The 23,859-nt window shown below is 70.4% G+C and overlaps 1 protein-coding gene across 4 annotated transcripts; it reads left to right on the plus strand.

The window, feature by feature from the left end:
* Nucleotides 1-5,472: 5,472 nt before the first annotated feature.
* On the plus strand, nt 5,473-18,811 carry LOXL4 (lysyl oxidase like 4). Of its 4 annotated transcripts, none has more exons than XM_039481268.1 (15): nt 5,473-5,498; nt 6,853-7,138; nt 8,307-8,479; nt 10,134-10,339; nt 11,033-11,071; nt 11,229-11,445; nt 12,045-12,228; nt 12,878-13,032; nt 13,506-13,673; nt 13,916-14,078; nt 15,236-15,479; nt 16,048-16,163; nt 17,216-17,352; nt 18,275-18,386; nt 18,671-18,811. In XM_039481268.1, the coding sequence occupies exons 2-15, from the start codon at nt 6,877-6,879 to the stop codon at nt 18,739-18,741; spliced, it is 2,247 nt and encodes a 748-aa protein (XP_039337202.1). In that variant the 5' UTR covers nt 5,473-5,498; nt 6,853-6,876; the 3' UTR covers nt 18,742-18,811. The 4 variants fall into 4 exon arrangements, with proteins under 4 accessions (XP_039337202.1, XP_039337201.1, XP_039337203.1 ...); XM_039481267.1 differs by having other exon boundaries at nt 5,476-5,498; nt 6,842-7,138; XM_039481269.1 differs by having other exon boundaries at nt 5,476-5,498; nt 6,842-7,138; nt 13,919-14,078.
* The last annotated feature ends 5,048 nt before the right edge of the window (nt 18,812-23,859 follow it).

Consider the following 23,859-nt stretch of genomic DNA (forward strand, 5'->3'; position numbering starts at 1 on the left):
CTGCCTGAGCCCGCCGGGGGGGGGCATGGCCACACCCCATGGCCCCACCCCATGGCCCCCAGAGAGGTCCCTATGGGCACCCTCTTCTGCAGGGTGAAGCTTTGTCCAATGTGCTCCACCGGGGGCAGCAGCATCTCGCCGCTGCCCAGAGCCGGCGAATTCAGTGAGTCCCATTGCACCAGAGGGGGCTGCTGCCCGGTGCCCCCCACCCGGTGCCAGGCCGGCTGCAGTCACATGGGGGGGGCTGCTGCCCGGTGCCCCCCACCCGGTGCCAGGCCGGCTGCAGTCACATGGGGGGGCTGCTGCCCGGTGCCCCCCACCCGGTGCCAGGCCAGCTGCAGTCACACTCCCAGAGGCACCCACAGCCCCAGCGCTGGCAGGAGCCGGGCACTCAGCCACACTGAGAATAAGGCCCAGCAAACGGCCAGGTGCGCTGGGAGATGCTGGGCTCCGCACCTGGCGCTGGGGGGGATCTGTGCAGCACCCACCTCATCAGAGCTTCCTGGTGTCCACAAGGCCGAGGGTGCCCAGAGCAGCAGCCCTGGTGCTAACGGGCCAGAACACGGGCTCACGGCGGCAGAGCCTGGATCCTGGTGCCCGGCCCCAGCCTGCTCCTCCTGGGACCCCCGAGGCAGCTGTGGATGGTGCAGGTTGATTGCGGCTCACACCCCATCTTCCCCCCTGCCCTGCCCTGCCCTGCCCCTGGGGGCACGTTCCTCCCAGGCTGCTCTGAGCCCTGGGTCCCCAGACCACGAGGTGGGGGGGCCCAGACAGGCCCCTGCCACTGAGCCTCCCCCCTCCCACCCCCTTGGGCACTTGAGCTGCTGTTCACTGGTCCCTGAAGCCGTGCTCAGGGCCGCCGGGCGCAGAGGGTCCCTGGGCCAGCGTTTGCGGCAGTGCCCCTCGCTGGAGGGTCCCGGCCGCCCGCTCGGGGTCATGGCTCCAGCTGTGCCCCCTGTGCCAGCCACGTCCCCGCCTGTGGAGCTGGAGCAGAGTCCTGCTCGCTGGCTGCCCCCTGCGGCCGGCCCTGGGGTGAGTGTGTCTAGCCCGTGGCAATGAGCAGGGTGTGTCCGAACCCAGGAGCCGAGCCCTCCCCAGCCAGCGCCCCGATGACAGGGCTCAGCACCTTGCCCCGGGGACAAGGCTGGATTGAGCACCCAGCCCCGCCCCACGGCCCAAAATAAAACAGCTCCCGGCCCAGCTGCACCTGAGCTGCTGAATCAATATTGACTGGCTAAGAATAGCCCCTGCACCCGCCGGGCCGCCTTCCGTGCTTCCTGCCCGGCCCAGTGCACGGGGCTGCACGGCCTGTCCCTGGGCCCCACGCCCCTTCCCCCAGCCAGCCAGGGGCATGGGCCCCGCGCCGGGTCACGCCAGCAGTGCAGTCGCTGGGAGGTGGGAGTTTTCCTTTAGAGTCCAGTGCTGCTCCCGCAGCTCTCGGCGCAGGCTGCCAGCCCCCCCGTGGCAACAGCCCCCCTTGGAACGTGCCAGCCCAGGTCCCGGAGCTTCCCTGGAGTGAGGAAACCCCAGCCAGCCGTGGGCTCCGTGCCATGGACACAGGGGGCTGCCGAGAGAAATGCAAGAGTGCGAGCGAGTGGCACAGCTAGGTGAGAACCCAGGAGTCCTGCCCCCCACTCCCCTCGCAACACACTAAACCCCTCTCCCCTCCCAGAGCCAGGGAGAGAACCCAGGAGTCCTGCCCCCCCCCAACACACTAAACCCCTCTCCCCTCCCAGAGCCAGGGAGAGAACCCAGGAGTCCTGCCCCCCTCTGCAACACACTAAACCCCTCTCCCCTCCCAGAGCCAGGGAGAGAACCCAGGCGTCCTGGTTGCCCGCCCACCCGCCCCAATCTACTAGCCCCCATTCTCTTCCCAGAGCCAGGCACAGCAGCGCTCTCTAGAGCCCTCTTACACCCCTCCCCACTGAGCTGCCCTTGCCAAAATCTCCCCCCTCCCCACCATGCCTTTGCTGGCAGCTCCGGGCCCCCCACTCCTGCTCTGGGTGACGTCCGTGGCTCTCCTGCCCCATCGTGCAGCTGGTGCCTGCTCCACCCCGTGTCACCACCCACAGCTGGGCAGAGCGGGTACCAAGCACCCCAGACTGGGGGCTGTGTGCGCCCCTTGTCCAGGTGCAGGGCAGCTTAGCCCCTGAGCAGCTGGCACTCGGCCTGTCCCCGCCCAGCTGTACAGCACGTGCCAAGCACTCAGCCGGGCGCTGCCAGCTCTGCCCGTGGGCCCTGCACCTGCCGCCTGGCCCCAGGGCTCTCGCTCTGCTCCCGGCCACCTTAGGCCCCAGAATGGGCTGCAGGGCGCAGCCCAGAGCAAAGGCACAAACGCCCTCTGCCCCAACCAGCAACCAGGGCACCCACCGCACACGCCTCCAGCCTGTCCCCAGCAGTGACACTGACCGGGGCCAGGGTCCCTGGGCAGGGGCAGTGTGGGGAGCCCTGGGGAGCCCCTGGCCCTGCGCGGACTGTGCAGGAGGCTTTGCTGCTCGTTCATCTCTGCGGGGAGTCAGCAGGAGCCCAGGGCCAGCTCGCTCCCTGTCCAGGGCTCAGAGCTGGGGCACCGGGGGGGGCTGCTGCTGCTCCCCCCACACACCCGGGATGTGGTGATGAGCTCACCAGCTATTCCGGGCCCTGTGTTTCCTGGCTCCTCCCGATGGGAACCTGCTCCTTAAATGCCAAACAAACAGCCCGTGGCCACTGGCACATTCCTGCAAGGCCCTGCTCTGGGCGCACAGCTTCCTGTTTATCCCCGTCCCGCGTGTGGGCACCGCAGCTCCTGGGGGAGGTGGGGGGGAGCTTGGGCAGCTGCCCTTGGGCACCGGAGACGCCATCCCAACTCCTGTTGTGGCAGCGAGTGCAGCTGGGGACAGATTCAGGGGTACAGCCGTCAGGAGAGACCCAGGCTCGGGGTAGCAGGTGGCTGCGGGTCGGGGCTGAGGGGCACCGGTAGGGCAGAGCTGGGGGGACCCCAGAGCTGGGATAGCAGGGGGCTGTGGATCAGGCTTGAGGGGCACTGGCAGAGCTGGGGGGACCCCAGGACTGGGATAGCAGGGGGCTGTGGGTCAGGCCTGAGGGACACCGGTAGGGCAGAGCTGGGGAGGCAGCAGAACTGGGATAGCAGGGGGCTGCGGGTCGGGGCTGAGGGGCACCACAGGGCAGAGCTGGGGAGAGGGCTGGTTGAAGGTCAGAGTAACAGCCTGGGGCCAGAGCCCTGCTCACCCCCACCCTGAGGGTCGGGTCACCATCCCCTGTCTCGAGTGCTGACCCTGGGTGCTCAGAGCAGGGCTGGTGGGGGGCCCGGATGCTAGTGCCAGCTGGTGACCAGTCTGGCCCCCGGGCAGTGAGGAGAACCCTGGGCGGCTCCGACACAGACCCCACTGTCCTGGGCCCCACTAGCTGGTGCATGGAGACAACCGGGCCCTGCTGAGTGCCTGGGGCCCCGCCCGATCGCACAGCCCAGAGCCGGCTGCCTGACACGGGGCTCTCCCGGCGGGCGGGCTCCGGGCTCCGGGCTCCAGGCTCCGGGCTCCGGGCTCCAGGCTCCGGGCCCCGGCGTGTGGCTCATTCAGGCCCAGAGGGTTTCTAACCTTGGGCAAATTGCTCCTTTCTGGGCGTGCCCATGAACCCCCAGTCGGGAGGCCCAGGAGTTCAGCCCGGGTCAGCCCAGGCAGGAGGTTTTGAAGAGGGAGGCCTGGCCTGGGTGGAGGGGTTCAATGGGCAGGCGGGGGGCTGAGGGCCCAGCGGGGGCAGGCAGGGCTCAGGGGGCCGGGTGGGGCCCAGCCGGCGGGGGGGCCCAGCGGGGGGCAGGCAGTTGGGGAGCCTGGCAAGGGAGAGGAGAGGATCAGGGGGCCAGCGGGGTGGGGGCCCAGGAGGAGGCAGGCGGGTGTCGGGGGTCCCAGCGGGGTCCCGGTGGGGTGGAGGCGGGGCTGGGGGCAGGCGGGGTCCTGAGCAGGCGGGGATCAGGGTCCCAGCGGGGGCAGGAGAAGGCAGGCGGGTGTCGGGGTCCCAGCGGGGTCCCGGTGTGGTGGAGGCGGGTCAGGGGCTCAGCGGGGTCCCGAGCAGGCGGGGATCAGGGTCCTGGTGGGGGCAGGAGAAGGCAGTTGGGGATCCCAGTGGGGTCCCAGCAGTGGAGTGGAGGCAGGGGTTGGGGGCAGGCGGGGTCGGGGTCCCGAGCAGGTGAGGATCTGGGTCCCAGTGGGGGTGCAGGAGGAGGCGGTCGGGGTCCCAGTGGGGTCTTGGTGGGGTGGAGGCGGGGTCGGGGGCCCAGCAGGGGTCCCGAGCAGGTGGGGATCAGGGTCCCAGCGGGGGTCCCGGTGGGGTGGAGGCGGGGATCAGGGGCCCCGCGGGGTCCCGAGCAGGCGGGATCAGGGTCCCAGTGGGGCAGGCGGGGTCGGGCGGGCAGGCAGGGATCAAGGTCCGGGGCAGGAGAAGGCAGTTGGGGTCCCAGTGGGGTCCCAGTGGAGTGGAGGCAGGGGTTGGGGGCAGGCGGGGTCGGGGTCCCGAGCAGGCGAGATCTGGGTCCCAGTGGGGTGCAGGAGGAGGCGGTCGGGGTCCCAGTGGGGTCCCGGTGGGGTGGAGGCGGGTGTCGGGGCCCAGCGCGGGTCCCGAGCAGGCGGGGATCAGGGTCCCAGTGGGGGTCACGCGGGGGTCGGGAGGGCAGGCAGGAGAAGGCAGTCGGGGGTCCCAGCGGGGTCCCAGTGGGGTGGAGGCGGGGTCGGGGGCCCAGCGCGGGTCCCGAACAGGCGGGGATCAGGGTCCCAGCGGGGGTCCCAGTGGGGTGGAGGCGGGGGTCGGGGGGCCCAGCGGGGGTCCCGAGCAGGCGGGGATCAGGGTCCCAGTGGGGCAGCGGGGTCAGGCGGGGATCAAGGTCCGGGGCAGGAGAAGGCAGTCGGGGTCCCAGTGGGGTCCCAGTGGGGTGGAGGCGGGGTCGGGGGCCCAGCGTGGGTCCCGAGCAGGCGGGGATCAGGGTCCCAGCGGGGTCCCAGTGAGCAGGCGGGGATCAGGGTCCCAGCGGGGTCCCGGTGGGGTGGAGGCGGGTCGGGGGCCCAGCGGGGATCAGGGTCCCAGCGGGGTCCCAGTGGGGTGGAGGCGGGTGTCAGGGGCCCAGCGGGGTCCCGGTGGGGTGGAGGCGGGGGTCGGGGCCCAGCGGGGTCCCGAGCAGGCGGGGATCAGGGTCCCAGCGGGGGTCCCAGTGGGGTGGAGGCGGGGTCGGGGCCCAGCGGGGTCCTGAGCAGGCGGGGATCAGGTCCCGGCTGGGGCGGTGGCGGTCCGGGGCTGGGAGGCAGGCGCGGCCCGGGGCGCAGGGGGTGGCCGGAGCCGCTGGCTCTGCGCCCGCCTGTGCGGAGGCTGCTGGCGGAGCCTCCCCGGGGCCGGGCTCAGGCGGGGGCGGCCCGGAGCGGGGCCGGGGCGGCTGCCGCGATAAAAGGCCGGGCGGGCCGGTGCCCAGCAGCTCGTCCGTCCCCTCGGCCCTGCCCGGCCCGGCCCGCGCGGTGAGTGGCGGGGAGCGTCCGGATCGGGGCCCTGGTGCCGGGCGCTGCGCACCGGGCGGGGCTGTCGGGGGTGCACGGTGGGTGAATGAGGGGGCAGGCTGGGGCTGGGGGCTGTCGGGGTGCATGGTGGGTGGATGAGGGGGCAGGCAGGGGCTGTGGGGGCATTGGGGGCACATGGTGGGCAGATGGGGGCCAAGGGGGGCCCACAGGAGATGGGGTGATGTGGGGCTGTCGGGGTGCACGGTGGGTGGATGAGGGGCAGGCTGGGGGCTGTCGGGTGCACGGTGGGTGGATGAGGGGGCAGGCTGGGGCTGGGGTTGTTGGGGTGCACGGTGGGTGGATGAGGGGCAGGCTGGGGGTTGTTGGGGGTGCACGGTGGGTGGATGAGGGGCAGGCAGGGGCTGTGGGGCTGTCGGGGTGCACGGTGGGTGGATGAGGGGGCAGGCTGGGGATGTGGGGCTGTTGGGGTGCACGGTGGGTGGATGAGGGGCAGGCTGGGGCTGGGGCTGTCGGGGTGCACGGTGGGTGGATGAGGGGCAGGCTGGGGGCTGGGGGCATTGGGTGGCAGGCAGGGGCTGTGCTGGCATTGGGGGTGCACAGTGGGCAGATGGGGGGCCAAGGGGGGCACACAGGAGATGGGGGGCTGTCGGGGTGCACGGTGGGTGGATGAGGGGGCAGGCTGGGGCTGGGGGCATTGGGGGCAGGCAGGGGCTGTGCTGGCATTGGGGGGTGCACAGTGGGCAGATGGGGGGCCAAGGGGGGCACTGGGCTGGTGGGAGAACGTGGGGGTGTCAGGCGGGGAGGCGGGCTGGGGGCTGGGAGCAGTTCAGGGGGCAGCAGCTCCTGCATGGAGGCGCCTGTCGCAGGGGCTTGCGGGTCACGCTGCAGCCTGGGCTCTGGGGCCGGCCGCTCTCTGCGCCCTGGGGGCTGCCCCCACACCTGGGTGCTCGGGTGGCTGGAGGGGGGGGTGCTGGCTAAGGTGGGGGAGGGGTCAGTGCCGGGGTTGGGCAGGGGGCTCTGCTGGGGCATTGGCTGCGTGGCTCAGCGGGTGGCAGTGCCAGGGCTGGGCACGGGCAGCGCCTCCTCCCATCCGCCGCTGCTTGGCTCTCTGCCAGCAGCTACCTGGGGGGCTGGTCTGTGGGGCCCTCGCTCCCCCTGTGCCCCCAGCTCCGGGGAAGGGCCTCGCGGGGCTTCGCGCTCGTGTGTCAGGCTGTGACTCTCTGGCACCCGGGGGCTGCGTGTGTCCACGCCCCGAGGGGAGCAGGGTGACACCCCTAGAGGGGAAAGGCCCCATCCCAAACCCTGCCCCCTGGGGACCCCAGCCCTGACCCCGGCCATGCCAGGCTGTTTCCAGGTGTCTGTCTGTGGAGGATCAGTGATGCTGGCCGGGCCCGTCCCCGCCCTGCTCCTGCTGTGCCTAGCGACCCCCAGCTGGCAGCAGCCCCCGCGGATTGAGGTGCGGCTGGCGGGGGCCAGGAGCCAGGCCGGCGAGGGGCGGCTGGAGGTGCTGTACGACGGGCAGTGGGGGACCGTGTGCGACGACGACTTCGACATCCACGTGGCCAGCGTGGCCTGCAGGGAGCTGGGCTTTGAGTCGGCCGTGACGTGGGCCCACAGCGCCAAGTATGGCCAAGGGGAAGGTAAGGCGGGGAGGGGTGCAGGGTGCTGGCTACCCTAGAGTGGAGTGTGGGCTTCTGGGGGTGGGGCAGAGAGATGGGGTGAGAGCCCCCAGCTGCAGAACTCTCCCCTCCCCAAGGCCCAGAGCTGGCTGTGGGTCAGCTCTAGGCGACTCCAGCCCCGGCCTGTCCCAGCAGGGGGCGCTGTGGGGAGGGGGACAGGAGCTGGCGGGGGGGGAAGCTCCAGTTACTCCAGCCCGGCCTGTCCCAGCAGGGGCGCTGTGGGAGGGGACAGGAGCTGGCTGTGGGGGGAGCTCCCAGTTACTCCAGCCCCGGCCTGTCCCAGCAGGGGGCGCTGTGGAGAGGGGGCAGGAGCTGGCGGGGAGCTCCCAGTTACTCCAGCCCGGGCCTGTCCCAGCAGGGGGCGCTGTGGGGAGGGGGCAGGAGCTGGCGGGGGGGGGGGAGCTCCCCGTTACTCCAGGCCTGGCCTGTCCCAGCAGGGGGCGCTGTGGGGAGTGGGGCAGGAGCTGGCTGGGGAAGCTCCCGGTTATTCCAGGCCCGGCCTGTCCCAGCAGGGGGCGCTGTGGGGAGGGGGGCAGGGGCGGGCGGGGAGCTCGGTTATTCCAGGCCCGGCCTGTCCCCGCTGGGGGCGCGGGGGAGAGGGGGCAGGAGCGGGCTGTGGGGGGAGCTCCCGGCTACTCCAGCCCCGGCCTGTCCCAGCAGGGGGCGCTGTGGGGAGCGGGGCAGGAGCTGGCTGTGGGGGGAGCTCCCAGTTACTCCAGCCCCGGCCTGTCCCAGCAGGGGGCACTGTGGGGAGGGGGGCAGGAGCTGGCTGGGGCAGGGAGCTCCAGGTGACTCCAGGCCCGGCCTGTCCCAGCAGGGGGTGCTGTGGAGAGGGGGGCAGGAGCTGGCTGTGGGGGGAGCTCCCGGTTACTCCAGCCCCGGCCTGTCCCAGCAGGGGGTGCCATGGGAGCGGGGGGCGGGTGACGTGGTCAGAAGCACAGCCCCTGAGCTCTCCCAGGGGGTGGGGTGTCTGCTAGTAATTTGGGGGCATCCCGTTTAGTACCCCATTGTCAGCAAGTCCCCTGGAGCCCCCCTGATGCTTTTGGGGGAGGGGGCTGCCAGCCTGGGGTCCTGTTGCTGAGCCCATGGGGGGCCCAGGCCCGTCACTGACCCGCCTCTGCTGCGCCAGGCCCCGTCTGGCTGGATAACCTGCGCTGCGCCGGCACTGAGCGCTCCCTGGCCGAGTGCCACTCCAATGGCTGGGGCGTCAGTGACTGCCACCACGGAGAGGACGCCGGCGTCGTGTGCTCGGCTCGGCACCCGCCGGGCCCTCGCGCCCTGGGCCCAGCCCCCGGCCTGCAGGTGAGCGGGGACCGTGGGGCTGCTTGGGCTGGCTGGGGGCGCTTCCCGCCTGGGGCTCCGAGCTTCAGCCACTCTGACCCCTGTCACAGGCCCGCGCCCCTCCCCCAGGAGCCCCAGTGGGTGCAAAGCAGGAGTGCTGGGGGGGCGGACAGCCCAGGGGGGCAGATCTCTGCTGCCATGGGGGGACTGGCACCTCTGCCAGGGGCCCGTCTCTTCAGGCTGCCCTGCCTGGCCTGTGCTTATCACCAGCACCTGCCTGGAGCTGCCCCACCCCAGCACTCCTGCCCCGCTCACTGCAGTGCCCCCTGCTGGAGAGGGGTCCGGCCTCCCTGACTGCTGCAGGGGGGAAGCTGGGGGGGGGCGGGAGAAACATCCCTGTTCTCATGGTACTGTGACAATGCGCTTTGCAGATACTGACCGGAGATAGTGCGCGTGTGCGCGTGTGTGTGTGCGTGTGCGTGTGTGTGCGCGTGTGCGTGTGTGCACGTGCGTGCATAGGAGCAAGTGCAGGGTCTGGTTAATGCCGGCCCCTTCCTGTTACTCCAGCCTTCAGCTCCCCGTCCCTGCTCCCTCCTATCCCTCCCCTGGCCTTTCCCCACAGCTCTGCCGGTGCCCCTCACTCCTGACCCGCAGCCCTGGGCATCCTGCCCCCACACCTCCAGACTCACCCCCATGCGCTGCCCTGCCCTGCCCTGCTTCCCCCAGTCCTACAAAGCTGCTGTCAGCCCCACCCCCGAGTGCCGTCTTCCCTTGTGACGGACTCACAGGTCGTGCCCACTCTTGGTCCCCGTGCGGTCTGTGGGGGGGCCCCTTTCAGTGCGACAGCCCTTCCCGGGGGGCCCCTCTCTCTCGGGGCCAGGCCCCTCCGCCTCCTGGAGCCGCACCTCTCTGAGCCTCAGCACGTCTGTCTCTGCCGTGGGCCCCCTCAGGGAGTCCCCTCGCTCTGGACCCCCGGGGCCTCCGCCCTCCGGAGGGAATAATGCTCCCTCTCCCACCCGTTCTCTAGCCCGGAGCGACTCTCCCCCAGCGTAACACAGGAGGGGTTATTGAGCGTCTGGACCCAGCACAGGAAACTCTCAGGGCCTCAGGCCTGGCCTCCCTCAGCCCAGCACATCCCAGTCCCCCTGCAGCCAGGGGGGCTCTGCCTGCTCCCCCTCCAGCCCAGAGCCCCCCTGCTTCCCAGCTGGGCAGCTGATATCCCCGGCCCCAGGCCCCCTCTGTCCATTGGCTTCTCTCCAGGGAAACAGGGTCGTAAACAGGATGTCCTGGGCCCCCCTCTCCTCTCAGCCCCCCTCTGGCTGGAACCAGCTGGTCAGGTCACCGGGGTCCTGTCTCCCTGCAGCCCATTGCCCCCCCACTGGCCAGAACCGGCTGCGACTCCTGAGCTGGGTCACCAGGTCACCAGTCGCTGGAGTCTCCATTCTCCAGGCCATCGGCCGGGGTCCCAAGTCCCTCTCCGGTCCTGTGTCCCAACAAACTCCCTCCCCTGTTAAACCAGTAACACCCAGGGACACTGAGTCCCCCCCCGCCCCCGCATGCAAACCACTGGGAAACACAGAAAAAATAAAAAAATCCCCCACTTGGTCACAGCCTGGGCCCCAGGGGCTCCCCGTGTTTCCTGGGCCCATCTCACCCGGTATCTGGCCTGGGGCAGGGAAGGAGGCTGGAGGAGGTGCGGCTCAAGCTGGTCCTGGCCTGGGCGAAGCTGAGTGTGCCCGTCAGTGAGGGCGTGGTGGAGGTGAAGCACGAGGGGCGCTGGAGGCAGGTGTGCGACGCCGGCTGGACCAGGAACAACAGCCGCGTGGTGTGTGGGATGCTGGGCTTCCCCCAGGAGAAGCGGCTCAACACCGGCTTCTACAGGTAGCGCCGGGTGCAGCGGGCGTGTGCCGAGCGGGGCAAGGGGGGGCCTGTGCCCAGTGTGCCCGGGGGGGCTGGTCTGCTAGGCAAATCCAGGCCTGCCGGGCTAGGGGGGTCTGCCAGGGGAGCTGCCTGCGGACAGGGCCGTGTGGCTGGCTGGGGGGTGTCAGGGCCGTCCCCTCGCAACAGTCTAGGGTGCTTAGATGAGATGGAGTGGGAGGGGTCCAAGAATGCTGAGTGTTGCACACGCGTGTGCTTTGGGTCACGGGCCTCCCTGGGGCGTAAAGTCCTGGATCCAAGGGTAGAAACCAATTGCAGGGCAGGGTGTCTGGGGAGGGGGGGCGGAGGGCACAGCGACTCCTGCGGGGTGTGGAGGGGGTGGCGGGCACGGCGACCTCTGCGGGGGGTGTGTGGAGGGCACGGCGACCCCTGCGGAGGAGGGGGTGGAGGGCACGGCGACCCCTGCGGGGGGGGTGTGGAGGGCACAGCGACCCCTGCGGGGGGGGCGTGTGGGGGTGGAGGGCACGGTGACCCCTGCAGAGGGGGTGGGGTGGGTGGCACGGTGACCCCTGCGGAGGGGGTTTGTGTGGAGGGCATGGCGACCCCTGCAGAGGGGGTGGGAGGCACGGCGACCCCTGCAGAGGGGGTGGGGGGCTGCCCATGGCCCCAGCTGACCTGCCCTTTCTAACCCTGCAGGAAGCTCTGGAACCTGAAGTTGAAGGATCCCAAGTCCAGGTAGGGACCCGCCCCTGCCTGGGCTCCCCCCGTGGGGCCGACCTGCCGGGTGCCAGGCTGCCCACGGGGCACTGGTGGGAGGGGGGCGCCCGTCTCATGGGGTGGCGCTGGGGCTGGGCGGGAACTGGCATGAGCTGACCCTGCCCCCGGTTCGCAGCCTGAGGAGCCTGAGCCAGAAGAACGCGTTCTGGATCCACCGGGTCAGCTGCCTGGGCACGGAGCCCCACCTGTCCCACTGCCCAGTGCAGGTGTCCCCTGCCGCCCGGCGCCGGCCCGCCTGCGCCCACGGCATGCACGCCGTCGCCAGCTGCGTCCCGGGCCCCGAGTTCCAGAAAGCCAAGGCCAAGCCGTTCCGCAAGGGCCTGCGGGCAGAGGTGAGCCCTGCTGGAGCCCCGGGTCTGAGGGGCGGGGGGAGTCTCCGTGAGAGCCCCCAGCCCCGAGGAACGGGCAGCGCTGCAGCGTGGGCGGGAAAATGGTTCCTCTTGGGACTGATGTCAGGAGCACAGACTGAGCAACGGTTCCGGAGGGGGAGCGAAGCAGGAGCTGGCTGAGGGGGGGGCGGGGGGCGTTCCCGGCTACTCCAGCCCCAGCCTGTCCCAGCAGGGGGCGCTTTGGGGGGGGGTGGGGGGGCTCCTGTCTGCTCCAGCCCCGGCCTGTCCCAGCAGGGGGCGCTGTGGGGAGCGGGGCAGGAGCTGGCTGTGGGGGGAGCTTCCGGTGACTCCCGTCCTGGCCCCTCCCAGCAGGGGGCGCTGTGGGGTGGGGGGGCTCCTGTCTGCTCCAGCCCCGGCCTGTCCCAGCAGGGGGCGCTGTGGGAGCGGGGCAGGTGGCTGTGGGGGGCCCTGGCTACAGGGAATGGGGTACAGGACAGAGCCTGCCACAGATCTGAGACGCGCCCCAGGACAGGCGGGACCCCAGCCATTGCCCAGTGTGGGGGGGTGCGCACGAACACCCACCTCAGCCCCCTCTCTCGCAGGGGCCCCAGGTGCGTCTCCGGGCTGGCGCCCAGGTGGGCGAGGGCCGGGTGGAGGTGCTGCGGCATGGCCAGTGGGGCACCGTGTGCGACGAGAAGTGGGACCTGCTCGCCGCCAGCGTGGTGTGTCGGCAGCTGGGCTACGGGACGGCCAGGCAGGCCCTGGCGGGGGCCCAGCTGGGCCAGGGTGAGCGGCTGGAAGGAGCCAGCGCGTGGGGAGCCGCGGTGCTACGGGGGCGGGGGGGAGAGCAGGACCCCGGGGGCTGTGGTGGGGGGCTGGGCCCCGCTCCCATGTGCTGTGTCTCAGGAGCAGTGGCTGGGGCGGACGAGCAGCTGAGGGTGAGCTCTAGGGTGGCACGGGGGGTCCCTCGGCACGGGGGGTCCGGGGCTGGGCGCCCCAGGGAATGGAGCAGAGCTGCAGGACCGGCGGGGAGAGCCCAGAGCTTCGGGCTGTGCAGTGTCTGGGAGGGACGATGGATCCCGGCGTGCGAGGCCTTCGGGGAGCTGGCCCGGCACACCAGGGACCAGCAGCTGGCTGCGCAGCCAGGCCCGGTCCAGTCCCCAAGGAGCCGGGCGGCTGGGGAGCCCCAGGACAAGCTCTCGGGGGGGAGGGGGGGATTCCCCGTCTCTCCGTGGCTCAGCCCCGAGGCCTCTCGGGCTGGGGGGCTCTGGCCAGTGCCCTGCAGGAGGACAGGCTGGAGGGTCTAACGGGCCCTGTGCAGGGAGCCCCTCGGGCGGCGCCAGGGCAGCCGGGGGTGGCCTGGGCGAGCTCGGTGCTAGCCAGGGGTGAGTCGGGCTGCCCTGGCCCCGGCGCTGACGCTGGCCTCTGGCTCCAGGCCTGGGTCCCATCCACATGACCAAGGTTCAGTGCACGGGCTACGAGCGCTCGCTCCACGAATGCAGCTTCCAGGATGCGGCGCAGAGCGGCTGCCGGCATGAGGCCGACGCTGCCGTCCGGTGCAACGTGCCCCACATGGACTATCAGAGCCAGGTGAGGCCCCCCCCACAGCCTTGGGGGCTGTCCTCCATGCTGGGGGGCAGGGGTGTGGGGCGCATGGCTAGGGAGGGGGCAGTGTGGCATCACGGAGGAGCGGGTAGCCTGGGGTGGGGTAGGTGCCATGGGGTACAGTGGGGCAGAGAGGCCTGGGGGAGGGGGTGCTGGGAGGTCTTGGGGACTGGGTGCCGTGGGACACTTCTGGGGGGTGCTTGGGGGTCTGGGGGAGTGGGGACAGGGGCTCTGCAGGAGGAGAGGGTGGCACAGGGCACCGCAAGGAGGATGCCATAGGCTGAAGGAGGCTGCGAATGGCACGGAGGACATATGGGGTGGGGCTGGCAGCTGGCATGGGGGTCCCCAGGTGCCCCTAGCTGGGGTGGGGGTCTCCAGTGGCTGTCCCCGGGCAGGGGGGAGGAGCATCTCCCAGCTAAGGAGCAGGGGAGCTGGCAGCTAACCCCTGCTCTGCCCAGGTGCGCCTGGCGGGGGGCCGCAGCCCCGAGGAGGGTGTGGTGGAAGTGCTGGTGCCGGTGGGGGGCGCCCTGAAGTGGGGCGCCGTGTGCGGCGAACGGTGGGGGCTGAACGAGGCCATGGTGGTCTGTAGGCAGCTGGGGCTGGGCTTCGCCAGCCACGCCCTCCAGGTGAGTCCCACAGCGGGGGGGGGCGCTTGTGCCCTGGCTTGGGGGGATGCACGGGGGGGTCCTGTGCCCTGGTGTCAGGGGATGTTGCTGGGGCGGATGGTGGGAAGGGGCCTTGTGCCCTGATGTCAAGGGGCGGGATGGGGGCCTGGCATCAAGGGAGGGGATGGGGGGACCCTGGTGTCGGGGGGTGGCCCTGGGCTCTCGTGTCCCCACTGAGCACTGGGGCGTCTCTCTCTCCCCAGGAGACCTGGTACTGGCAGGGCAGCCCGGAGGCGGGCGAGGTGGTGATGAGCGGCGTGCACTGCACAGGCACCGAGCTCAGCATCCAGCAATGCCAGCGCCACGGCCCCGTGCACTGCCCAGCCGGCGGCGGGCGCTTCTCTGCCGGGGTCAGCTGCACCGACAGTGAGTGATGGGCCCCGCCTGCGGGGGTGGGTGGGGCAGGGGCAGCAGGAGCCGGTGGGGGTGGGCAGGGGGAGGAGCCTGTAGGAGTAAGCTGGGGCAGCGGGGGGAGGGGCTCGCAGGCAGCAGGAGCCTGTGGGGTGGGCAGGGGAGGAGCCTGTAGGAGTAAGTGGGGGCAGCGGGGGGAGGGGCTCGCAGGGGTGGGCAGGGCAGCAGGAGCCTGTGGGGGTGGGCAGGGGAGGAGCCTGTAGGAGTAAGCAGGGGCAGCAGGGGAGGGGCTCGCAGGCAGCAGGAGCCTGTGGGGGTGGGCAGGGGAGGAGCCTGTAGGAGTAAGTGGGGGCAGCGGGGAGGGGCTCGCAGGCAGCAGGAGCCTGTGGGGTGGGCAGGGGAGGAGCCTGTAGGAGTAAGCAGGGGCAGCGGGGAGGGGCTCGTGAGGCAGCAGGAGCCTGTGGGGGTGGGCAGGGGAGGAGCCTGTAGGAGTAAGCAGGCAGCGGGGAGGGGCTCGCAGGGGCAGCAGGAGCCTGTGGGGGTGGGCAGGGGGAGGAGCCTGTAGGAGTAAGCAGGGGCAGCGGGGAGGGGCTCGCAGGGGTGGGCAGGGGCAGCAGGAGCCTGTGGGGGTGGGCAGGGGAGGAGCCTGTAGGAGGCAGGGGCAGCGGGGAGGGGCTCGCAGGGGCAGCAGGAGCCTGTGGGGGTGGGCAGGGGAGGAGCCTGGAGGAGTAAGCGGGGGCAGCGGGGGGAGGGGCTCGCAGGGGCAGCAGGAGCCTGTGGGGGTGGGCAGGGGGAGGAGCCTGTAGGAGTAAGCAGGGGCAGCGGGAGGGCTCGCAGGGGTGGGCAGGGGCAGCAGGAGCCTGTGGGGGTGGGCAGGGGAGGAGCCTGTAGGAGTAAGCGGGGCAGCGGGGAGGGGCTCGCAGGGGCAGCAGGAGCCTGTGGGGGTGGGCGGGGGCCGCGTCCCCGGGGCGGGGGTAGGATTGGGGATTTCCTCGGCACTCAGCCGTGCCGATCTCACCCACCCGAGCCGGGCGAGTCCTCAGTCGCACGCGGCTGCCTGCGGGGGTGCCGGGGCGGGGAGGGGAGCAGATGCCTGTAGCTGGGCTGCAGGTGCCGGGGGCCCTGCCCGGCCCAAGGGAAGCCAGGCCAGCCTGACCCCGCGGATCCTGCAGCCGCCCCGGACCTGGTGCTGGACGCGCAGCTGGTGCAGGAGACGGGCTACCTGGAGGAGCGGCCGCTCGCCATGCTGTACTGTGCCCACGAGGAGCGCTGCCTCTCGCGCTCGGCCGACCACGCCAACTGGCCCGACGGGCACCGGCGCCTGCTGCGCTTCTCCTCCCGGATCCACAACCTGGGCCGAGCCGACTTCCGGCCCCAGTCCGGCCGCCACGCCTGGGTCTGGCACCAGTGCCACAGGTGAGCGCCACTCCGCACGGCTGCACGGCCGGGCTCTGGGGCAGTGTGGCCCCCCAGCAGCTGGCCCCAGGCCATGCCAGCTCCCCAGTGCAGCAGGCTGCCCTGGGAGCCTCTGGCCTGGCAGACGAGCTGCCCCAGAGCAGGGCCCCTGCATGTGCCGCCCGGTCTCCCCACGCCTGGGCCCCACATGGCCCCCGGCTGGCTGCGTGTCCTGCTCCCCAGCTGGCTCTGTGGTGCCGGCCCCACCCGGCGTAATTGGCAGCGTCTGGGCCAGGACTGTCATTACGGCTTTATTTAGATCCAGAGCTGTAATTCTGGGGCCAGCCGTCGGCTCCCAGCCCCCAGCCCCCACCCCCGGCAGCTCCTTCCTCTCCTCCCCCTGCCCTCCCCGGCCAGGGGTCTGGCACTGCCAAGGCTCTGCCCACTGCAGGGGCCGGGGGCTGCCCCGAAACACCCAGGGCACCCTCCAGCCTCCCCCCCCGGCTCACCAAGCAGGTCGGGGGGGGCACTGCTCCTTCCCTCCCCCCCTTGGTGCATTTGGCTCCCTGCCCTCTCTCGTCCCCCACAGGCACTACCACAGCATCGAGGTCTTCACCCACTACGACCTGCTGACGCTCAACGGCTCCAGGGTGGCCGAGGGGCACAAGGCCAGCTTCTGCCTCGAGGACACCAACTGCCCCCCAGGTACGGGCCGGGCTCTCGGGAACCCCTCCAGGGCCTCCTCAGCACCAGCACCCCCCGCAGCCAGCGCCCTGCCCTGCCCTGCGCCCCACAGCGCCCCCTGCTGGGAGCCCCCCACACAGCCAGCGCTCTGCACCGCCCCACAGCGCCCCCTGCTGGGAGCCCCCCATAGCCAGTGCCCTGCCCTGCGCCCCACAGCGCCCCCTGCTGGGAGCCCCCCACACAGCCAGCGCCCTGCCCTGCCCCCCACAGCGCCCCCTGCTGGGAGCCCCCCACACAGCCAGCGCCCTGCCCTGCGCCCCACAGCGCCCCCTGCTGGGAGCCCCCCACACAGCCAGAGCCCTGCCCTGCCCCCCACAGCGCCCCCTGCTGGGAGCCCCCCCCGCAGCCAGCGCCCTGCCCTGCCCTGCGCCCCACAGCCCCTGCTGGGAGCCCCCACACAGCCAGCGCCCTGCCCTGCCCTGCGCCCCACAGCGCCCTCTGCTGGGAGCCCCCCATAGCCAGTGCCCTGCCCTGCGCCCCACAGTGCCCCCTGCTGGGAGCCCCCCACACAGCCAGCGCCCTGCCCTGCCCTGCGCCCCACAGCGCCCCCTGCTGGGAGCCCCCCACCCAGCCAGCGCCCGGCCCAGCGCCCCCCCGCGCCCCCGGCGGGGCGCCCCACACACAGCCATAGCCCTGCCCCGCCCCACAGTGCCCCCTGCTGGGAGCCCCCCACACAGCCAGCGCCCTGCCCTGCGCCCCACAGCGCCCCTGCTGGGAGCCCCCATAGCCAGTGCCCTGCCCCGACCCCCACAGTGCCCCTGCTGGGAGCCCCACACACAGCCAGTGCCCTGCCCCGCCCCACAGCGCCCCCTGCTGGGAGCCCCCCACACAGCCAGCGCCCTGCCCTGCCCCGCCCCCTACAGCGCCCCCTGCTGGGACAGGCTGGGCCTGGCCTAGCTGGACCCCCCCCAGGAGCTCGCCAAGGAAGAGCTCTCTGGTGTGTGAGGGGCTGTAGGGGGAGGGAGGCGGGGGCTGCCCGAGTCAGCCTCTCCCCTCCCCATCTCTCTCCCCAGGGCTGCAGCGGCGCTTTGCATGTGCCAACTTTGGGGAGCAGGGCGTGAGTGCGGGGTGCTGGGACACCTACCGGCACGACATCGACTGCCAGTGGGTCGACATCAGCGACGTGGGGCCCGGCAGCTACGTCCTGCAGGTAGGAGCCCAGTGCCGGGGCCAGGGCGTCTCCAGCAGGCTGTGCCCCCCCCCCCCGCCTGCTCCGGGGCCAGGGCGTCTCCAGCAGGCTGTGCTGCCCCCCCCCACCCCAGAGCCTGCTCCGGGGCCGGGGCGACTCCAGCAGGCTGTGCTGCCCCCGCCTGCTCCGGGGCCAGGGCGTCTCCAGCAGGCTGGGCCCCCCCCCCCGCCTGCTCCGGGGCCAGGGCGTCTCCAGCAGGCTGTGCCGCCCCCCACCCCCCGCCTGCTCCGGAGCCAGGGCGTCTCCAGCAGGCTGTGCCCTCCCCGCCTGCTCCGGGGCCAGGGCGTCTCCAGCAGGCTGTGCCCTCCCCCCCACCGCTCCGGGGCCAGGGCGTCTCCAGCAGGCTGTGCCCCCCCCCACCGCTCCGGGGCCAGGGCGTCTCCAGCAGGCTGTGCTTCCCCCGCCTGCCCGGGCCGGGCGACTCCAGCAGGCTGTGCTTCCCCCGCCTGCTCCAGGGCCAGGGCGTATCCAGCAGGCTGTGCTTCCCCCGCCTGCTCCGGGGCCAGGGCGTCTCCAGCAGGCTGTGGCCCCCCCCCCCTCTCCAGGCCTGCTCCGGGGCCAGGGCGTCTCCAGCAGGCTGTGTTGCCCCCCCCCCCCCCAACCCCATGGCCTGCTCCGGGGCCTGGCGCGGTCCAGGGAGCTGGCCAGGGTGGGAACCCGCCAGCCTGTGACAGAGGCCAGAGCCCCGTCTCCTGCGCGGGGGGTCTGGGCCGTGCCTGCGGCTGGGGAGGGGGCCTGGGGCGCTGGCTGCCCTGGTGGGAGGCTGGGCCCCCGTCCCTCTCGCACCAGCCCAGGCTCCTGTTTGCAGCCAGCCATGACCCAGCTCTGCACTCCTGGCCTTGGGCCCCGCGGGCTCCCTGCCCTCCCCTCTCCTCCTCCCCAGGTGGTCGTGAACCCCAAGCACGAGGTGGCAGAGTCCGATTTCTCCAACAACGTCATGAGGTGCCAGTGCAAGTACGACGGGCACCGCGTCTGGCTGCACGGCTGCCGCACAGGTACGGGCGGGGCCCCGGGCGGCTCAGAGCGGGCGGGGCCCCGGGCGGCTCAGAGCGGGTGGGGCCCCGGTGGCCCGAGCGGTGCTTGTGCCTGCCCCAGAAACGGGCCCTGTGGGAGGCAGCAGGAGGCGCAGCCGGCCCAGCCCGGGGCTGAGGAGGGCAGCGTACAGCGCAGTGCGCACGCCCCTGGGGAGCCTCCAGTGGACAGGCCCTGGGCCCGCTCCCGCTCGGCCAGGCAGGGGGGGTGTGGGTCCCCCACTCACGCGGGTCCCTCCTCTCCCCAGGTGACCAGTACGGCGCCGACGCAGTGCGAGAGCTGGAGCAGCAGCAGCGCCTGGCCACTAACCTCATCTGAAGCACGTGGGGTGGAGCTGAGCCGGGGGAGCAGCCCAAACGGGGGTGTTGTGGGGCTGAGTGCTGCCCCCTGCCCAGCAGCCACGGGGGGAGGCTGGGGTGGGGGGTGGGGGTCACACCTTCCTGCCAGCCCTGGGGCTCCCCTGAGAGCACCCCGCAAAGGCCCCGCTGTGCTGGGGGGGCAGCTTCTCTCCTGGGCCCGTGCTGGGGTGGCAGGCCAGGGCCCCCCTGCCCAGTCCTGGTTGTCGTCCCACTGGCCCCTGGCTCTCCCGGGCTGGGGCAGCCGTGACTGCACTCAGGGAGCCTTGGTATTTATTTGGGCTGGAGGGCAACTGGGGCTGGCGCTCGCCTAGCGCCCGGGGGGCACCGTCCGAGCCAGCAGCCATGCCCCACAGGGGAGGGCCCCACGACTCACGCTCCAGCAGGAGCCTGCCTCCGCATCCCATCCCAGGCCAACTACCTCAGCCCCCCCTGGGGCCAGCCCCGCCCTGTGCCTGTGGGGCCCAGGTCCCCCTCATCTCAGGAGTGGCCTTGGGCCTAGCACCACTTGTGCAAGCACTAGCGTGTCACTAATAAAGGTTTTGTGCAAGTCGAAGGCTGGTGTCTGGCCCTGGGGGGGGGGGGCGGGGGGCTGGGATGGAGTGGGAATTGTCCATAATATTTTGTGTGAATAGTGGTGCGTGCCTCAGTTTCCCTTGGGGGGGTGCCTGGTTAATGGGGGGGGGCGGAGAGGCTGTTTGTTCTTTGCAGAGACCCAGAGCTCCAGGGGAGCAAGTGGGCCCACGGGCTCTGTGCTGGGGCTGCTGTTCAGAGCCACGGCAGGTCAGGCCAGCAGGGCACGTGCTGCCCAGGGGAGAGCACCGGCCCGGGCTCGCCCGCCTCCAGCCCAGAGCTGCTGGTGAGCTGGGCCGAGCGCTCGAGCGATGCCCAGCGTGGAGTTAGCGGCTCCCCAGGGCCAGGCTGTTCCCGGGGGCCCTTGCGTCTGCCAGCCCAGCCCTGCAGTGGGCTCGGCTCTGGGCTGCCAGCCGGACGAGCTGCCTGCGCCCAGCAATGTGCCCCACGCAGGCTCGGCCTGACTGAGCGCGTCACTGGCTCCTGGCTGAACCACGGAACACAAGCGGCTCCCACGGCCGCGTACGTTCTCCGGCCTGGGACTCTGCGCATGGCTCCTTCCTCAACCGCTTCCCATGGTCAGCAGCCAATCCCAGGCCCTGCTCCTGGTCACACCTCAGCCGTGAGCACCACAGCGCCCTGGGGGCGCAGGGCAGATAAACTGACCAGCTGCAGCGTCTAGGGCCGTCTCCACTACGGCCTGTGGCAGCAGAACCCGCCCAAGTTCCACCCGAGCTCCGGGCTGGCGGGCGGGAGACCTCCCGTAGCGCCCGCCCCTCGTGGGGCTGGAGTCGCTGTGTCTCCCATCCGGGGGTGGCACCGCTCTCGGGTGCAGCCCTGCCACTGGAAGCTCTCGGGTGCAGCCCCGCCGAGTCTCTCACGCTGACGCAGGACGGGCCTCGAATCAGTCTTTGCCCAACTCGCCCCCGTTTGGCGACGTGTTTGACATGCGCACCCCAAAGCTGGGGAGGGCTCCCTGCGGCGCTCTACAGAGGGGAGGGTCCCTGCGGCGCTCTACGGGGGGGGAGGACTCCCTGCGGCGCTCTACAGAGGGGAGGGCTCCCTGCGGCGCCCACGGGGAGGCTCCCGCGGCGCTCTACAGGGGAGGACCGCGGCGCTCTATGGGGAGGTCCCTGCAGCGCTCACGGGGAGGTCCCGCGGCGCTCACGGGGAGGGCTCCCTGCGCGCTCTATGGGGAGGCCCTGCGCGCTCTACAGGGGAGGTCCCTGCGGCGCTCTACAGGGGGGAGGGTCCCTGCGGCGCCACGGGGAGGGCTCCTGGCGCTCTACAGAGGAGGGCCCCCTGCAGCGCTCTATGGGGAGGGCTCCGCGCGCTCTACAGGGGAGGCCCGCGGCGCCATTGGGAGGGTCCCTGCAGCGCTCTACGGAGGGGAGGGCTCCCTGCGGCGCTCTACAGAGGGGAGGGTCCCTGCGGCGCTCTATGGGGGTGAGGGTCCCTGCGGCGCTCTACGGGGGGGAGGGCTCCCTGCGGCGCTCTACAGAGGGGAGGGCTCCCTGCGGCGCTCTATGGGGGGGAGGGTCCCTGCGGCGCCTATGGGGAGGCTCCTGCGGCGCTACAGAGGGGAGGTCCCGCGCGCTATGGGGAGGGCTCCCTGCGGCGCTCTACAGAGGGGAGGGTCCCTGCGGCGCTCTACGGGGGGTGGGGGCTCCCTGCGGCGCTCTATTGGGGTGAGGGTCCCTGCGGCACTCTACGGAGGTAATGCGCCCGCCCTGCTCCGACTGCCACTCCCCAGGGACACAGCAGCCCTGCTGGGAGCCCCTGCTCAGTTGGGTGCATGACCCCCCCGGTCCCGCCTGAGTCACTGCTTTCCAGGCCACCGTCTGCCAGCCCGTCAGCCTGACCCCTGGGCCTGCTTCCAGCCTTAGCACCTTGCACACGACGGCAGTTACCAGGCTCGTTGCTGGGAGTCCAGCGTATGCCGTTGTGACGGAGCGATTCTGGCGGGACCCAACTGAGAGTGCCAAATCAGGACCAATTGCTTATACTGGGCAGTTACAGCCCTAGGCTGGGGTTTTTCCACCTCTAAGGCAAACCAAACCAGCCAGACAAAAGGACTTTGGTCTCACCCCACTGGCTAACCACAAGTCACACAAGCAATTTCCTTAGACACTCCAGGCTCCCAGCATCACCACCAGTGCACTCGTCCTGGGGATGAATGGTTATGAAAACCAACACCCCAATAAAAGAAAAAGGTTCCCTCGATCCCAAAGGACCAAGCCCCAGACCCAGGTCAATATACACATCAGATCTTACCCACAAATCACGCTGTTGCCAATCCTTTAGAATCTAAAATCTAAAGGTTTATTTACAAAGGGAAAAAGGTAGAGAAGAGAGGTAGAATTGGTTAAATGGAATCAATTACATACAGTAATGGCAAAGTTCTTAGTTCAGGCTTGCAGCAGTGATGGAGTAAACTGCAGGTTCAATTTAAGTCTCTGGAATGCATCCCCCGCTGGGATGGGTCCTCAGTCCCTGGTGTAGAGCTTCAGTTTGTAGCAAAGTCCCTCCAGAGGTCAGAAGCAGGATTGAAGACAAGATGGAGATGAGGCATTAGCCTTATATAGACTTTTCCAGGTGTAAGAATCCCTTTGTCCTCATGGTGGAAACTTACAGCAAAATGGAGCCTGGAGTCACATGGGACAGTCCCTGCATACTTTGCTGAGTCACAAGGCGTGTCTGCCTTCTCTCCATGGGTCAATTGTGTAGCTGATGGCCCTTTAATGGGCCATCAAGCCAGCTATGCAGGGCTAACATCAGCTTGTCTGGGACACTTCCCAGAGGCAGAGCATAATACAAAATATAGACATTACAGAGCCAATACTTATAACTTCAACTACAAAATGATACACAGACATACAGACAGCATAATCATAACCAGCAACCCAGAACCTGGTCTTAGACACCTTATATGACCCCCTTTACTTAGGATTTGGTGCCACTACAGGACCTTGGTTGCAACCCATGTTCTATATGGTCCCCATTTATATTAATAACGTCACAGCCGTCATGCTGGACACACAGCGTCCGTACTCACCACGCCCCACCTGCAAACTGCACAGGCCACCTGCGTTCGGACTGTCCCGCCTGGCGTGCAGCACGGCCCCTCCCGGCGCTGTCACACGTGTGTCACTAGTAGCTTTTTACAAAGGCAAACTGAGAAACCCATAAATTCCATCACACTGCCCCCCCCGCCCTGTCCTTGTCCCAGTCCTCTCACCCCCGCCCCTCAGCCCGCCCAGCCCCTCCTCCCTCTGCATCCCAGCCACTCCTGCTCCCACGCTGCTGGGGGATCATGGAGCACACCGCCAGACAGGTGCTGCTTTCCCCAGCCGGCCCCGATCCTGCTGGCGCTCCAGGGGATGCTGCACACGCAGTGGGGTGACCTGCTCGGAGCACGCTCAGTGCAGAGGGAGAACAGGGGTTTAGCAGAGCCAGATGCGGCCAGATTGCCAGGGAGGGCAAAAGGCACATCCCTGGCAGCAGGGTGATGCCTCTGCCCCCGCCCAGGTTCCTGCCCCTGCACCCCAGCATGGGGGCGCTACAGCGGCTCCAGTACACGGCTGTACGAATTCTTTAACAGGGACAAGCTGACGTACGCCCCTGTCCTGCTCCTGGCGGCTCCGGCTGACACTTCCCTGAAGGCGCCCAGGGGTCACGCTTGCCACACTGACAGTGGTCGCAGAGCGAGAAGCGTTGGGCAGCCCGAGGACTGGGGGGAGGCTGTGACGAACTGGGACTGTTCTTACTGGGGGCTGTGAATGCTGGGGGGGGGGTTGGCCTGGGAGGACGATCTGCATTGGGGGAGGGGAGACTGTTCGGAGGGAAGAGACCTGAGCAGGTAACGTGAGAACCCAGGAAGGGGTTAGAGGCCAGGTGACACCTCTGCCCGCCCAGGAAGCTGAACAAAGGCTGGGGGAGGGGCTGGGGGGAGGCTGAGTGAGAGGCTGGGGGGAGTTTTTCAGCTTGGAAGCTGGCTGGGAAATGGAGAGGGGCGTCCAACAGGGCTCGGGTCTCCCTGGGGCCCCAGATGGACCTAAGGTGGGTCCTGTTGTCTGTACCGGCAAGGTCTGTCCTGGACCCTGTTCCTGTCATCAAATAAACCTCTGTGTTCCTGGCTGGCTGAGAGTCACGTCTGACTGCGCAGTGGAGGTGCAGGACCCTGTGGCCCCCCCAGGACCCCGCCTGGGCGGACTCGCTGTGGGAAGCGCACGGAGGGGCAGAGGATGCTAAATGCTCCAAGGAGAGACCCGGGAGGTGAAGCCGTGGGAGCTTCTTGCCCTGCAGACAGGCTGCTCCGAGGGAGAGGAGGCTCCCAGAGTCCTGCCTGGCTTTGTGGGGAGCAGCTCCAGAGCAGCGCCCGGGGACTCCGTGACAGTGGCCACGTGCGCTGCTCCCAAGGAGCTGGGATGGAGAGGCCCACATTGCCCGAGGCCCCAGCGTTATTCCGGGTCGTCAGGCCCACAGCAGGCTGGGGGCGAGCGAGGGG

Source organism: Mauremys reevesii, linkage group 7 (assembly GCF_016161935.1).
Source record: "Mauremys reevesii isolate NIE-2019 linkage group 7, ASM1616193v1, whole genome shotgun sequence".
Taxonomy (NCBI): domain Eukaryota; kingdom Metazoa; phylum Chordata; order Testudines; family Geoemydidae; genus Mauremys; species Mauremys reevesii.

Bases quoted from the DNA above. Each gene is read 5' to 3' on its own strand.
- LOXL4 (XM_039481268.1), top strand. From the start codon at position 6,877: ATGCTGGCCGGGCCCGTCCCCGCCCTGCTCCTGCTGTGCCTAGCGACC. The intron at 13,033-13,505 runs GTGAGGCCCCCC...TGCTCTGCCCAG, and splicing joins ACATGGACTATCAGAGCCAG to GTGCGCCTGGCGGGGGGCCG. The intron at 14,079-15,235 runs GTGAGTGATGGG...CGGATCCTGCAG, and splicing joins CGGGGTCAGCTGCACCGACA to CCGCCCCGGACCTGGTGCTG.